This window comes from Malaclemys terrapin, chromosome 2 (assembly GCF_027887155.1).
Source record: "Malaclemys terrapin pileata isolate rMalTer1 chromosome 2, rMalTer1.hap1, whole genome shotgun sequence".
Lineage (NCBI taxonomy): Eukaryota > Metazoa > Chordata > Testudines > Emydidae > Malaclemys > Malaclemys terrapin.
This window is the reverse complement of record NC_071506.1, coordinates 80,499,257-80,516,121: the sequence shown is the minus strand read 5'-3', so window position 1 is coordinate 80,516,121 and position 16,865 is coordinate 80,499,257. Positions and strand designations below refer to the sequence as shown.

General features: G+C 46.4%; 1 protein-coding gene across 1 annotated transcript in view; it reads right to left on the bottom strand.

The window, feature by feature from the left end:
• Positions 1 to 911: 911 nt before the first annotated feature.
• ANKRD29 (ankyrin repeat domain 29) overlaps positions 912 to 16,865 on the bottom strand; it is a 47,936-nt gene continuing 31,982 nt past the window's right edge. Inside the window, exons 7-10 of the mRNA XM_054021163.1 lie at positions 8,144 to 8,242; positions 7,296 to 7,391; positions 5,999 to 6,097; positions 912 to 3,267 (exon numbers count right to left, since the gene is read on the bottom strand). Of these exons, the coding sequence (XP_053877138.1) occupies positions 3,184 to 3,267; positions 5,999 to 6,097; positions 7,296 to 7,391; positions 8,144 to 8,242 (378 nt within the window). The 3' untranslated portion in view covers positions 912 to 3,183. The remainder of the gene's footprint in view (positions 3,268 to 5,998; positions 6,098 to 7,295; positions 7,392 to 8,143; positions 8,243 to 16,865) is intronic.

Below are 16,865 nucleotides of genomic sequence, written 5' to 3'. Positions count from 1 at the left end.
GGGAAATCTGTAACGTAGTTTTGACTAACAGGATTTAGGGTGTGTCTATACTGACTGCAATAACTACTGTATATTGATGTAACATGGTACAGGGCCACAGTTAAAACATGTCAAAGTCCTATCCACATTACAGAATCTTAACCATGCTGTATCAGGTCCCTGCTACACTAGAGGTCTGAAGCACAGCAAGATTAAAGGTTGCAGTGGACTGTTCTACCATTATTTATTAATGCAGCCATTTATTATGTCCACAGTAATGGGCCTGTACTGTATAAACTGGTGTAATATTACTCCTGGGGGAATTCTGCACCACTGCGGATGTGCAGAATTTATGTCCCCCCAGATTTCTTTGCTTCCTTGCAGAAAAATGACTTTCTGATGGGGAAGCAAAGGGAAGCCACAAGAGCAGTCACACAACCTTCCCCAGCAATATGTTTTGGGTGCCCACGGCAACCGGCAGAGAGCTAAATCTCTGTGGGGCAGGGAGCAGAACTGGGGAAGACCTGGCTGGTGGCTCATACCCTGCACCAGGCTCAGCTGCTAGTCCTGGCTGGGCTAGGGAGGACGGGACTTCCTCTTCCCTTGCACAGCACTTGAGGCTGGGTCAGACCCACCCTGAGATTTCTCCCTCAGCTGCAGGAAGCTCTGCAATCTCCCCCCACTTCCTGCACCGATTGCTCCTCAGCTGCAGGGGAAGGAATCACTGTACAGAGAGCTGCTCCCCCATCCACCCAACCACCATGCATCCAGACCCCCTCAGACCCAGACCCTCCCATGGAGCCTCACACTCCCCACATCCGGAACCCCCTTGAGGAGCCCTACTCCCCCTGCACCTGGACCACCCCGATAAGTCACCCAGATCCCCACCCCAGCTAGCCCCAACCAGCTGCACCTGGATCGCCACCCCACTGAGCCCTACTCCCCCAGCATCTGTACCCCCCACACCCAGATCCTCCTGCCGAGCGCTATCCCCCCACACCCAGTTCCCCTTGCCGAGCTCTATCCCTTCCAATGCCCAGACTCCTTCCCCCCACTGAGCCCCAACCACCTTCACCTGGATCCTCCTGCAGCATCCCATTACCATTGCATCCAGAACCCAACAAGCCCCCCCACACCTGAATTCCCCACTGAGCTGCCTGCACCCACATGGCCCCACACAGAACTCTCTCAACCCACACCTGGATCCCCCCACACTAAGCCCCTCCATACTTGGATCCTGCCAGGCTGAACCTGCCTGCCCACACCGCCCTAGGGTGTTTCTGGGGCAGGCCCAGTCCTTGCGCTATGTCAGGGTTGGGTGCAGCCTCACCAGTGAATCCGTGCCCAGGAGAAGCTGCAGAGTGATCTCCCCTATGCAACCAGTGGCCTGTGCTCCCCCATGCCATGCTGGAACCTCCACATTTATTTGACAAATACAATTTACAGAATTTTGCAGAATTTTAAAATATTGTGCACAGATTTTTTTATTTTTTTGGCGCCGAATGCCCTCAGGAGTATAATGTGCCCACATTACACATGGCCTACCAACTGCTGATGTACCTGCTCATAGTGGCCCCTCTTCCATAATTCCAGGCACAGGTCCCTGGAGCAGCTGCACTGTATAGTAGCTGGTGAACACTAAACCATGTCATATACGTGTTTGTGTGTACAATGTATACTGTACATTTATAACACCCATACGAGTAGGCTTCACAGCTAAATATATGTTAACAGCATGCTATTTTTGGTTTGCTCAGTGACTATTTCCAATGGTTCTGTTCCGTCCATGGATTTGAGCAAATGTTAGGAGCGAAAGGGAACTACATTGCAGAAGGCCACCAGCTGCCCCCATACCCACTGTTGGATGGATTGTGGTACTACACAGATCAGAGTTTACTCTGAGGAGGAGACGAGTTTGCTCTCATTTGCTTGATAACTTTTGGGGTAAATTGTAAAGTTTTGGATCGTTTTAATGAGTTGTTGCTTAATTAACAGCTATCTTTTCTCTTGTGTCTCCCTCTACAATCCAAACAGAGCTATCAAGGCCAGGGGCTGGAGGGAGGACACCCCTCTGAGGTACCCATTGGGACACTGCCAATTTCTCCAATCCTTCTCCCCCACCTCGGGTAGTCACCCCTCTAGCAGATGTTCTGATTCTCAAGGATAGTGGGGAGAACCAGAATTTACTTACCCACCCCTGCTGGTAAGCAAGAGAACTAGGATTTACTTGGGATGGGGGTGGGGTAGCCTGGGATATGTTTTCACTTAAGTCCCTTTTCAGGTCTCAAGCAAATATGAGATACAGATGAAACAGTTACCTCAGATCCATGCCAACTCCAGAGTAAGGTAGTCCATTACATATGTAACTGAGGTTTCTAGTGTGGGTGTGTAGATGCAGTGATGTTTGCGCTCCCTAACTTTTCCCCATTGTGTTGTGGGTTATTTTCCTACTAGCCAATAAAAAATTCCTTGTTCTAATTAAAGTTTTGATTTAAATAGGCTGGTTTGTGTCCTATATTCCTGCCCTACACGTGGCTGCAAACAGGGAAGGAGTTATTGGGCACAGCTGAGACCAGATGAGCACCCCTCAGCTTTCTCTCAGGCCTGCATGGAATGGCAGCAGGGAGGAAGGTGGACATAGCCTGGTCTCCAAACTGCCAAAGCCTGAAGGGTGCGTTGAAGCCTTGTGAGACTGTGCTGAGGAGATTAATTGAACCAGTGCAGCTGGAACATCTGTGCTTCCCACCTACACAAGCTGAATGGTTCAAACTGAACAGGTGCACAAAGAGGCATTAAGACTTGATCTCAGCTGGTGCAGTCATAACAATAGTGGGAATGCCTGCGAAATGGTTGGAGCATTTGTTTGTGGCTATAAGGTGTAGTACACACATTTTAGGATTTATGGGAATGCTGGAATTTTCAAGTATAGACAGGGCTGTGGTGCAAACAGGCCTTTAGGGCCCTATCTTGCTCTCACTGAAGCCCATGGCAAAACTCCTGTTAGGTTTAATGGTGCAAAACTGAAGCTTTAGTGCACCCCCTGCTCTGTGTTGAAGGCTGACCTTGTTCACAGAATGGTATCTTGGACATGCTAAATCAATTCTGCAAACAGATTCAATAAGCCATTTTAAAAACCAGATTTGCTTTAGTGCCAGCGTGGACACGACTCCTCTCTGTCAAACCACATCCAACACAGTAGTTGGGTTAGCTTTTCCTGTGCTTTTCTTTTGCTCGGAGGAGCCGGAGGATGCGTTCATTTTGTGTTAGTTCTGCTGGCAGTTCATTTGCCTGAAACAAGAAACAGCATGATTAGAAAATGCGGGGCAGAATTTCCAAAACATGGAAGCATTAAAGCCTTGGAAGCATGGACCTTAAAAGCATTAAAGTCCTAGAGAAAACGTTGGGCACAATAAATAATCATTTGTGTTTAAATATAGGCTGCACTCTAGCTACTATGGGCTAAAATAAACCTTTAGGCTCAACCCTACGCAACAGTGACTGTGACTCAGTCACAGTTCCTTCCCTGTACGCTTTGAGGAGGAATAAATTACTTCACCCTCTTTTTTTTTATGCAACTTATTTCCCTCCCTCCCACAGGGCTGGACAGCTCCATTGGCTAGCATGCAGCAGAGCTGTGGTTCTACCCATTTGCTCATGGGAGGGGGAGGGTATTGGCCATGTAGCTCCTGTTCAAGCCCCATCCCCACGTGCTGTGCTCTGGGTACCCCTAATGTGGCACTCACCTTACTTGCCCTGTTCCCCCTTCTTTACCTGTGTGGCCTTACTAGGGCTAATTAAAAATCTAGTCCTGAAAGAGTAATCACTATTTCTTTCTTCCTTGTGTTCATTTCCTATAATCCTGCCATATGCTTGTTTTGAAGCCACTTCATCACAAGTTGTTCAGGTTACCCAAGCCTGGTCTACTCTATGGCTCCTTTATCATTTAGTGGACCAGTTTTTAAAACCATTTCAAATTTTAGACAGTGTAAAGAAGCCTTAAAAGTGAAATTTTCTCCTGTACAAAGGGGTCAACACAAGGCCTATACAACATGTAAGCTCCACTCAAGTCCTCAAAATAAGGCTTATCTGAAATTTGAACAGCTGACAGGCTCTGCGGAGGAGGGCAGGATTTGGGGGTTCCTATGATGGTCCCATAGAAGCAAAGGAGAATATTGCCATTGAATTCAATGGGATCAACGGCAGATCTTTAGGACATTATCCAAAGCCCACAGAAGTAAATGGGCATCTAACATTTGTACTGTGTGCATGGGGGAAAAACAAAACAAAAAACAAACAAAAACCCAGCAGCAAATGGGCTTTGTATTAGGTTCTTAGTGACCAGGGTATCAAAGATTTTTGTCTCCTACTTTATATCCACTGAAAACAAAAATGATGGGAATAAGACCTGTAGAAATTAACATTTAGATATAATGGAGATAGTTCTTCAGAGTCATGTTCTTGTTTTGGAAATCCACCCAACTACACCAAATGGCATGTTATTTTCCAAATATTTTCCAATGGGGGGGAGGAGGGGAAAGAACTATAGAATAAAGCTCAAGGAAAGGACTCTATCACCCTCTATCCTCTGCAAATAACTGTGTTAGTAGTTGCAAAATCTGGCACATCTGTTTGGATAATATTATCAAAACAAAGTATGAACTACTAATAAAATATAAACTAAGAGATTGACTCTGCTTCCATCTAGTGGAAAGTGAGAAATAGTATATGTACATTTTATTTCCCTTATTCAAGATAATTATAATTCCTAGTTCTTATATAGTAAATCTTAAAATGCTTTACAAAATCATTACCTTTCCCAATATTAAACCTGTCTGACTACTTGAATATTTTATATGACTATTCTCTTGATTTAAAATCAGAGTTTGTTCCACCTCTGTTTGCAGCCTTTTTCTTCTGTATTTCAGCAAATGAGCTTACTGGGAGGAGTGTTCGTGGAAACAGCATATTTTAAGCAACTGTTAGAGAATACTCAGAAAATAAATGTTGATGAATTCATAAACAAGAATATTTGTACCAGAAACCTGATTCTGAAATGTTCACTCATTCAATCAGAGAACAGAAAACAATACCATGTGACCCGTGTCCAATCACAACTAACCAACCCAACCTGAGAGCAACTACTTGCAACAAATACCTCATGAACAAACTACAGAGGAAGAAACATTTGCATAAATTATGCAATATATAATGTAAAATACTTAATGGAATCAAGTAAAAACTTGTTTGCAGGCAATTTGCAAACATGGAAAGTGCTGAATTCACGTAATCAATTATGGGATCTGAGTGATTTGTTCTGTCTCCCCAATATAATGAATAAAGGGAGACCCAGGAAGCTGAATCTTCTCAAGGACCCTGCTATATAAAGTTTGAAAATAACAAGATATGATTTTAACCTGCTGTTTCTAATCCAAAATTTCAGATCCAAACACATGCAGGCTTTGGGAAAGTTTGAATCCAGATCCAAACTCCTGTGGCTCAACCCAGGTACATAGGTATCCATAATTTATGATTGTCCAAGAACATTAGCTGGTCACAGTTTCTCTCAAATATATAGTTTGCATACCAACACAGAGTTTATGATTTAGTGAGATTGGATAGCTCAGGGGAGCAGTAATGGTATACAGAGCTTTTCACTTCTAGCTGACTGGTTTGAGTTGGTATGATGGAAAGTTGTGACAATTTAATTTTTGGTCTATCTATATTGAATGAGTGCATAGTCCCCATCCAGTTCTTCTTTGGTTAATGTCCACATCACAAATACCACTATCCTTAGTGGCACTAATTGGCATTCTTGTAATCAGTGTTATAGAGAAACTAAAGATTCAATGGGCATGGAGAATAATTTCTTTGGATGAGGGTTGAGGCACGTTGCGAAGACAACATGCAAAAGTGAGGACTGCTGCTGTTCAAAATGAGTTTAGTAGTAACATGGAAGAAACAATGTTTAATGTTTTCACAGGTACGTTTTACAAGCTCTGGATAAAACACCAAAATGTACCTTGTTCCTAAGAGAAGGATCTGCTCCTGCTTCCAAAAGTAGTGCTACTGCTTTAATGTTGCCACCCAGCACGGCCGCATGGAGAGCAGAAGTCCCATTCTAGAAAATATAAACATACATCTAAAAATTTATACCAGGTGCATAGGGGAAAACAAACAGAAACAGCAGCAAAGAACAGACCTGCGTATAAGGAAAAGAGAAACAACACTAGAGAGATTAGGCCATCAGAGTGATCTGATCGTACTTAAAGACACAGGGCTTTAACAAGGAGTCTCCTTCCTGGCAATGTAAAGGGGCTTAAAGTGGGTATAAATGTAATTCAAGGTGTGTGAGTGTAAATGACAGTCAGGCTGACATTACCAAATAACAGTGTTCTTTTTATAATTCTATTTTTCAATAAACTGGAAGTATGTTAAATAAACAACAAAAGGTTGATTTGGGTACTAACACCTCCAAGTGACATTAGTTACACCCCAAAATAGCTGCAAAACCATGCCAGTAATGTTTGCACCTGCAATCTATGGGCACATGAAATCAGCTTTTAAAAATCTGCCCCCAAATAGCCAATGTAATTTTCAAAGCCACTACATTCATTCAAAGAGAACTAAATCAAATACAGAATTGCTTTGTCTGGAATAGCACTTTTAGAATTCTAGTTTGCTGTCCAACTTGCTGTGCCAAATTCTGCCCTCGGTAACATTAGTGCAACAGAGGCCAGGATTTGGCATTTAAAATGCATCATAAACATCAATCTATTTATTTCAGACAAAAATAGCAGAAAAAAAAAGCTGAATTCTATCTACAGCACAGTATGCATCCTCCCCCCAAAGCTTAGTATGTAGGATTTTTAAGAAGAGTTTTAATCATATTTAAAGAGTATTGAAATTGAAAGAATATAGATTTCATGTCTTTCTTGCACTCTCTGGGCCTGGATCTTCACTGCCTTCCCTTTGCATAGTCATAAATACACCTCTACCCCGATAGAACGCTGTCCTCAGGAGCCAAAAAAATCTTACCGCGTTATAGGTGAAACTGCGTTATATCGAACTTGCTTCGATCCATTGGAGTGCGCAGCCCCCCTTTCCCCCCCCAGGAGCGCTGCTTTACTTTGGAATATATCCAAATTCGTGTTATATCGGGCATGTTATATGGGGGTAGAGGTGTACCTATAAAATGGTTGTGAATCAGCACTAAATCAGGACACTCGCTCTGCACTGGTGTAAATGAAGGCAGTAGAGAAACAGGCCTTTTGTCTCTCAAACACTATATGCCATCATCAACATACTTCAGTACATACCTTCAACAGGCCAAGTGCAGGAGAGAATTTGAGTAATTCCTCTATAACGTCATGATACCCTTTGTTAGCAGCTTTAAGTAAAGCGGTGGTACCATCCTTTAATGGAGAGAGAAAGAAAAGGGTTCAGTTATTATGACAGCTTTACATGCTCTCTGACTGAAGGGAGGGTTGTCCCCTCCGACTCCATGTAGGGATAGTCCCCTCCATACATGATCTTTGCATATCCACCTCCACAGCATCATTCCATCTGTCTCTGGAATCCATGGTGTGCCATCTGCAGGTCCAGGGATCTTTGAATGGGGAGCAGGGAAGAAGAATGCAGGAGGGGTAAAGCTGGGGACAACGTGCATCATCTTCAGTCTCACTCCTCTCAAACACCACAGGGAATTTATATGAACTTTTCTTTCCCTTACCCCTACACTAAAGAACCCCCCTACAAAAGGATGGGCCCAGAGACCGAGGAAAAGGGCAGCTCATGGCATCCTGGCTCTACTGGAGCTGCACTGCCTGACAATGAGAGGGGATACAGGGATCCCAAAACTTGCACAGAGGTGTAATGCCTTCATGCAGATGGCTTTGGGGCCCTAGAAGATTCCAGAGGACGTAAGTCCTATTTCCATGTGTGTGTATGATCTTGAGCTAACTGCAATTTGTCTCTACCTCAGTTTCCCCAACAGTACATTAGGCATAATTATTTTTGCTTACCTCACCGAGGTGTTCAGAGACTAAATTAATTGATGTATAGTGTGTAGAGATCCTCTGATGACAGTTGCTATGAAAATGCAGAATGTTTTTAACTTGGAGGCAGTCTCCCTTTAAGAATCACTCCAAAAGTGAAAATTACTCACGTTCCGTGTGGCATCTCGATCAGCTCCCCGGAGCAGCATTACCCTCACTATCTCGCTGTGACCCATCTGAGATGCTATCCACAAAGGAGCTGTCCCGTCCTTCAAGCAAAACGAGACTGATATTGGCTTCACTTTGTGACACTGCACGCTGACAGTTCACTGCTAGATTCTGGTTACTGGAAGGAGTGAACCTGGATTCCTTAATAAAATCTTATTGCCATAAAAACAGTGGTCCCCAAACTGTGGGGCTTGCCCCCCTAGGGGGGCACAGAGGAATGTTTGGGGGGCGCGGCAGGGCCTGGGCAGCCTCCACGGGGGGATGGGGAGGAAGTGCCACCCAACCCCGTTCTGCCCCCAGCTCTGTCGCAGCCCCAGCTTCTGACTGCAGCTCCACTCCTGGCCCCAGGCTTGGCCCCCAACCACGGCCCAGCTGTGGCTCCGCTCCTGGCCCCAGCCCCAGCCCTGCCCCCAGCCTCAGCCCCGGGCCACAGCTCCATTCCCAGCTGCGGCTCTGCTCCTGCCCTCAGCCCCCTTACCCCTGTTGCTATGGCCCTGCTCCTGGCTCCATGCAGAGGAGGGGGGCGGACAGGAGTAAGGGGGAACGCGACCATGAAAAGTTTGGCAACCACTGCCATAACTAGGCACAGATGGTTTAATTTAAGCACCACTTGGGAGCTGAGTGTGTTAGGCAGACTTCTCCCATTGTTGTGGAATGGAAGTATCAAACCTAATTCCCCATGCATAATCAAGCTGAACATTTTACACTACATACATAGAACCCTACTTTCCTTTTTATTATTAAATACTTTTTATTCTCAACTGTGTGCACACCAGTCAGCTGTTTAGCACATTTGGTAGAATGGGCAGAACATTTCTCCCATTGGTACATCCCTAGCCTTTACATTTCTGTCTTTTCTGATGCACAGAAAGAGCAAAGATACACCCTGAAATCATGGTTTCATAGTCAAGGCCCAATACACAGTAATAATAATAATAATAATAAAAAAAGGAACTTTTCCCCTTCTTGCATAATTTCTGTATAAATGTTCTCATTGATATTACAATGGCTGCCCACACCCTATTATACATCCTGTTTACACAGTGAATTTTCTTTGTGATCCAAAAATAAAATGCAAAGGCTCTCTTGTACGCAGAATATATAACTCAAGCTAACAAGTAGGATGGCAAAAACTGTCCATCTCCAATGAACAGTTTTTCCCCCCCTCAATAACTCAAGTGTTTCATGATTATTTTTAAACTTTGTCCAGCAGAGAGCACTAGGATATGGCACCACAGTCATGAGCTGTAAAAGTTTGGAAAAGATCGAAGTCCCATCAAAACAGAGAAATCTGCACATAGAACATGTATTGTGCAATTTGTGGTTCTACTTATATAAGAATTGCAAAACCCGACGAGACAAGTTTAGCACAGGGGACTTGGTAGCTTTTCCTTAGTTAAGGCTAAGTTAAGGTTTTACCTATATGAATAAAAAGAAGCAGAAGGAAATGATAACACTATTATTTATATCGAAGTAGTGCCCAAAGGATCAGAGCACTGATTATGGTAGGTGCTGTTAAAACACATAGTAGGAGACAGTGCATGCCCTGAAGAGCTTATAAGCTAAAATGACAAAAAACACATGAAGTTAGGGGCAGAGCAGGATACAGTACACAGGCAATTGTTAGCTGCAGCTTCTTCCTCCAAGATTGGTGTCCTCAATGGGTGAGGAGAGTGGTACCATCCAAATACGTACAATATTTACACATTAGGCCAGATGCTTGGCCCCTGACCTGTGTCCCCTTTGCACAGGTCCATGGTGCAAAAAAAGACATGAAGCTGCCCTAAAAAAAGCCATCTGAGGATTTCACTTGTATATAGGACTCCTCAGTAGCCTAGAGCCAGCGCAGTGTAGCTAAACAATTTCACTCCCACCCCACAGCATAGTAAGTGCTGCCAAAGTGCTGCTGCGCTTCAGCCATTCCCAATTGTGTAACAGCTCACAGGTGTGTGTTACCAGCCAGGTTCAGTAAGAGCAGCCATTGGCTGCCCCGGGATTGGCAGAGGTCAAAAGGTGGCTCTAAGGCTAAGCTACCTTTGCCTTTATCTTCCCCATCGCCACTGGATCCTTTCCCAAATAGAGCTTGGTTGGACCTCATGTGGGCCATTATATTTCTAATGTAGAGAATTTTAAATACATTATCTATTTTAAAACTATTTTTATTTTCTTATTTGATTGCAAACAAATAGACAAACTGTATCTGGCTACACCTAACAGACCTATAACCTATCATCATATCATTCCCTCCTGACATACATTTATGCTGTCCTTTATCTTACTCCACTAATTCAAGAGACCGCTTTGTGGCTCTGGGCTTTACAATATACCAGTGTTTGGATGTGGTTTTTGATTTTTAGGAAGGGCCAAATCAAGGTAGTAGCCATGGTGTTCATGGCACTGCCACTAAGAAGCCCCATGGCAGATGGGCTGCGTAACTGGCATAGCTCTACTGATGTCAATGGAGCTGTGCCTTTTACACCAGTTGCAGTTCTGTCCCCTTGCTTATAATAATGCTTTCTTGATCCACATGTACAATGTCTGTAGGTTTTACTGTGTGTGTGTGTGTGTGTGTGTGTATATATAATACATACATATAAGAAAGTATTATACACACACACACACTATACACGTTATATGGAAAATAATGTACAAAATCCTTTAAAAGCTGAATTTTCACAGATTGAATATTTTGATCTTCCCCTGGCATCTCAGACTAAAAACTTGGTGTGATGCAGCATGTCACCCTTCATATGAACCTCACTGGCAAACAATCATCTTGCTTTATTAGTCTTTAAGGTGCCACCAGACTCCTCGTTGTTTTTGTGGATACAGACTAACACAGCTACCCCTCTGATATTTGTTTTGGAGTTCAAGCAGCAAAGAAAGTAGCCTGTACCATGCTTCAGAGGCTGCTCCTAAAGCTCTGTCTAGACCAAATGATGACAAAAGAAGGCCAGTGCAGCCCCCATGGAGACCTTGTCACAACGTCACAAGGAAGGAAAGGATGTCTGTGCAGGCAGAACTTATACTGTTAAGGAAGAAACAAATGAAATTGGTCCCAAAGCTACATTATTAAATAATGTAAATGTTGAGATGTACATTCAAGAGAGCAAGGCCGAAAGACGGCCTGGTCATGAGCGGGGAAAGAGAAGGATGGGGCCTGGTAAGTTTTACTTCACATAGGGACCTACAAAGCCTAGGGCCAGCCTTATATACAATGCAACACAGCACCATGAAATACTTACATCAGAGATGGCAATATAGCAATGTTGTAGTTGCTGGTTGAGGAGGCACTGTTTAAATATCACTCTTGGATGGATATTTCTCACACTTGAACCAAGGCTAATTTTTTCGTGGGGGGGGAAGTGACGAAAGCCCATCAAGCCATTTCTTTAATTATCTGAGTGATAACAACAGGCTTTTCATATGTTAAGAAAACTTTTCAGATTAGAGATGGGCCTAAACAAAGACTCCAGACCGTAAACACCACTGAACCACAGAGCTAAACTTAGCAGCTGGCCACTAGGTACCGAACTTAGCAAAGGCCAAAAGGTACCTTGCACCCATCTAGGTCTAGACTGCTAGGGTACTTTTACACTGGAATAAAATATCTGCAATATAGTGGTGGTGGGTCCAGGTCAGCAGACTCAGGATCGTGGAGCTCAGGCTGTGGGGCTGTAAAATTGCTGTATAGATGTTTGGGCTTGGGCTGGAGCTAGGGCCCTGGGACCCTGTAAGGGGGGACAGTCCCAGAGTCCAGACTCCAGCCAAAGCCCGAACGTCTACACCACAATTTTACAGCCCCACAGCCTGAGCCCACCCAGCGATCCTGAGTCAGCTGCCCCAGGCCAGCTGCAGGCGTTTAATTACTATGTAGATGTAATACTGACAGACCCTGGTTGTTGGCAGGTGGGATCGAATCTGGAACCTCTGAAATGTAATGCATGAGCCTCTACTGCACGATCTTAACCAAGGCTGTAACAGACTCATCAATCTCTAGGTTGTCTAGGTGCCACTAGAAGTACACAGAGCGCCACACCCTGCAGGCATACAGTGTTCCCTCTCATTTTTCCCACCCATGTGCAGAATGAATTTTGTGTGACACATCACCTTCAGATCGGTGCACATAACAAAATTCATGTGGAGGGGGCGGAGGGGTTTGGAGTGTGGAAGGGGGTTCAGAGCTGGGGCAGAGGGTTGGGGTGCAGGGGCATGAGAGCTCTGGCTGGGGGTGTGGGCTCTGGGGTGAGGCCAGGGATGAGGGATTTGGGGTGCAGGACGGTGCTCTGGGGCTACAGCGGGGACAGAGGACTCCTGCCAGCTCTCTCTCTCCAAAGCAGCACCTGGGCTGGGGGGAGGGGGAGAGGTGCTTCTTCCTGCCGTGGCAGCTCCGGGGCTGGGGCCAAGGATAGGCGCCCTACCCCTGGCACCAACAGGTCCAGGCCAGGGCTGGGTTCAAGGAGGGGTGCCCCGGCTGCGACAGGTCAGGGCCGGGGCTAGGCCATCTTGGCCGTGGCTGGGTCTGGGTCGCCCACATTCAGGCTGGGCCGCCCCAGCAGTGGCTCGGTTGGGGCTGGGCCATCCCGGCCGCGGCTGGGTCTGGGTCACCCACATTCAGGCTGGGCCGCCCCAGCAGTGGCTCGGTCGGGACGGAGCCATCCCGGCCATGGCTGGGTCCGGGCCGGGCTGCCCTGGCCGTGGCTGGGTTCAAGCTGCCCTGGCTGCAGCTGGGTCCAGGCTGGGCCACCCAGGTTCGGGCTGGGCCGCCCCAGCCACGGCTGGGTCTGGGCTGGACCTCCCAGGCTGTGCTGCCCTAGCCTCGGCTTGGGCTGGGCTGCCGCGGCCGAGTCCGGGCCGCGCTGCCCTGGCTGTGGCTGGGTCCGACCTCGGCTTGGGCCGGGCTGCTGTGGCTGAGTCTGGGCCACCCCGTTCTGGTTCACACTGGGGTAGGGGCGCCCTGGCCCCGGCAGGTCCGGGCCGCAGCATAGTTGGGGCCGAGGGTCCACCCCGGCCATGGCAGGTTGGGGCTGCAGGAGGGGCGCCCCTCCCCCAGTCGTGGCAGGTGACAGGTCCACGGGCGGGTTCCCTGAGCACCTGCACGGTGCTAAATAGGCTGCTGCTGAGGCCGCGCAGCTTACAGGAAATTTAGGGCATGGGTTACATAGACATATCCTTAGAGACAAGACAGAGAGGCTCGGCCTGGACTAGAGTTTAGAGTGTGTTATTAGTAGGTGTTCGAACATCTTACTTAGCTGACATGTTAGCTAAGAGTCCAGTATAGACAAGGCAATGTACACTTTAACATAGTCGAGTTAAAGCTAGGCTGCCCTTGTGGCTTTAACTTGACCAGTTTAGTACACACTGCCCTAGATACTTAGAGTGTGTTAGTTACCATCTTTTAACAAATTACAGTCTAGACAAAGCCAGAGAGACAGTATAATCACAGGTAGCCAAGGAGTAATTTAAGCATCAGCCCAGAGAACACCTGCCAACCTTCCTACCTATAAAGATAAATCTGGTGGCTGAGGGAGGCTACAGAGAGAGAGGAAGGATGGTCTCAATGTGGATATACGAGTATATGAATACATGGTCCTATTTCCTTGTGCTAAGTAGCAGCAGAGATTCTTCCAGTGAAAAGACACCCTGTCATAACTATAAAGGGAAGGGTAATAGCTGTCCTGTGTACAGTACTATAAATCCCTCCTGGCCAGAGACTCCAAAATCCTTTTCCCTGTAAAGGGTTAAGAAGCTCAGGTAACCTGGCTGGCATCTGACCTAAAGGACCAATAAGGGGACAAGATACTTTCAAATCTTGGGGGGGGGGGGAAGGCTTTTGTTTGTGTTCTTTGTTTGGGAGTGTGTTCGTTCTCGGGGACTGAGAGGGACCAGACATCAATCCAGGTTCTCCACATCTTTCTAAACAAGCCTCTCCTATTTCAAACTTGTAAGTAAATAGCCAGGCAAGGCGTGTTAGTTTTCCTTTGTTTTTCTCAACTTGTAAATGTACCTTTTACTAGAGTGTTTATCTTTGTTTGCTGTACTTTGAACCTGAGACTAGAGGGGAGTCCTCTGAGCTCTTTAAGTTTAATTACCCTGTAAGGTTAATTTCCATACTGATTTTACAGAGATGATTTTTACCTTTTTCTTTAATTAAAAACCTTCTTTTTAAGAACCTGATTGATTTTTCCTTGTTTTAGATCCAAAGGGGTTTTGGATCTTGATTCACCAGGAGTTGGTGGGAGGAAGGAGGGGGGATGGTTAATTTCTCCCTGTTGTAGATCCCAGGGGGGGGTTGGAACTGATTCACCAGGAGTTGGTGGGAGGAAGGAGGGGAATGGTTAATTTCTCCTTGTTTTAAGATCCAAGGGGTTTTGGATTTGTTTTCACCAGGGATTTGGTGAGGGTTTTTCAAGGCTTCCCAGGGAGGGAATCCATTGATGGTGGCAGCCGAACCAGAGCTAAGCTGGTAGTTAAGCTTAGAAGTTTTTCACGCAGGCCCCTACATTTGTACCCTAAAGTTCAAAGTGGGGATCTCAGTCCTGACATGGTGGTAGCGGTGGGATCATTTTAAACCCAAAAGCCAGTGAGATTTTTTTTTCCTTCTAGCTGCTTGGAAAGCCGAGCTGGAAGTAGATAGATGCATATCTTATCTCTCCTTGCCTGAAGGCAGAGGTGTTAAGTTTTTTTACAGGTCCTTTGTTAAGAGAAGGGTTCAATTAGCAAATGACTGGTAAAAGGTATTTACAAGCTGAATTGTTTTTTTTTTCTTTTTACATCCTCGGGAGTAGCTAGTTAGAAAGTTACTGTTAACTCTGCAGCAGCCAGAGCTGAGAGCTTCCCAGTTTGTCAACTGCAAAGGGGGTTACCCAGCACAAGAAAACAGGAAAATGACTACCAAAAAAGTAGCTAACAAAATAGAACTGGCCAAACTAGAAGCAGAAGAAAATGAAAGAAAACATCAGAGACTGCTTCAATTAACAAAACTCGAGACAGAGCAGAAAGAAAGAGAAGAAAAAGCCAAAGAGGAGGCCCACAAGAAAGAGATGGAGGAGAGAGAAAAGGAAAGGAAGCATGAACTGGAAGTAGCAAAGGCTAAGCAGGATGCACCAGCCAATGCTAACAACCCCCCTCCAGGTACCACTTCCCATCCCAGAAGATTCCCCACCTACAAGGCAGGCGATGATACTGAGGCCTTCTTAGAAAATTTTGAAAGGGCCTGCCTTGGATACAGCATCGCTACAGACCAGTACATGGTAGAGCTGAGGCCGCAGCTCAGTGGACCCTTAGCAGAGGTGGCGGCTGAAATGCCTAAGGAACACATGAACAGTTATGAACTTTTTAAAAACAAGGCCAGACTCAGAATGGGGCTAACACCCGAGCATGCCCGTCGGCGGTTCAGAGCCCTAAAGTGAAAACCCGATGTGTCATTTACCCGTCATGCCTACCACATTGACAAAAATTGTGATGCCTGGGTATCAGGAGCAAATGTTAAATCTCTGGAAGATCTGCTTTCCCTAGTAAAAATGGAGCAGTTTTTAGAGGGTGTTCCTGAGGAAATAGAAAGGTACATCCTAGATAGGAAGCCCAAAACTGTAACTGAGGAGGGGGAGATTGGAGCCCAATGGGTGGAGGTGGCAGAAAAGAAAAAAACTAGTAGTAGTTGGAGCGAATATCAGAAGGGGCAAGCCGAAACAAAACCTTACCACCGGGGACAACCCAAGGCCCCACCCACATCCCAAGGGAAACCCCAGACGCCTTCTCACCCCACCACACCAGTCTCCACCAACCAACCTCGTCCCGGTGATACCTTAGCAGGGCGATGTTTTAAATGTAATGGACTGGGACATATAAAGGCTCACTGCCCCAAGAACCCCAACCGATTACAGTTCATTACACCCCAATCACACCAAAGATCCCCAAACCCAGATGCCTCTCTCATACCCTCGGAGCGAAGGGAAACCTTGAGAATGGGCGGAAGGAAGGTTACCGCTTGGAGGGACACTGGGGCTCAAGTGTCAACTATCCACCAATCCCTAGTGGACCCCAAACTCATCAACCCAGAGGCTACAGTGACAATTCAACCCTTCGTGTCACAATCTGTAACCTTGCCTACAGCCACGTTGCATGTCCAGTACAAGGGCTGGTCAGGAATGTGGACTTTTGCAGTCTATAACAATTATCCCATTCCCATGCTGCTGGGGGAAGACTTGGCCAACCATGTGAAGCTAGCCAAGAGGGTGGGAATAGTCACCCGCAGTCAGGCTAAGCAAGCTTTCACCCCCATCCCTGTTCCTGAGCCGTCCACCAGGGCCCCGTCTGTGTTACCGGAGACCCAGACAAAGGTGGTGGAACTGGATCCTCTGCCAACGACTGCAACAGCCGTAGTGGATCCAATCCCAGAGACCCAGCCAAAGCCAGTCCCAGAACCGGAACTGGCAACGCAACCAGCACCAGAACCATTGCCAGCCCTGAGTCCAGCGCTTGCAAACCCGTCTACAACTCCAATGCCAGAGGGCACCAGCGAGCCTGAACTGGCAGAAGCAGCAGATAACCCTACCCAAGAGGCTCAGCCAGAGCCTGAGTTACCACATAGTGCACCAGCGGACAGCGGTTCACAGTCAATGGAAACAGCCCCAGCACCTGCATCACTTCCAGAGGGACCAA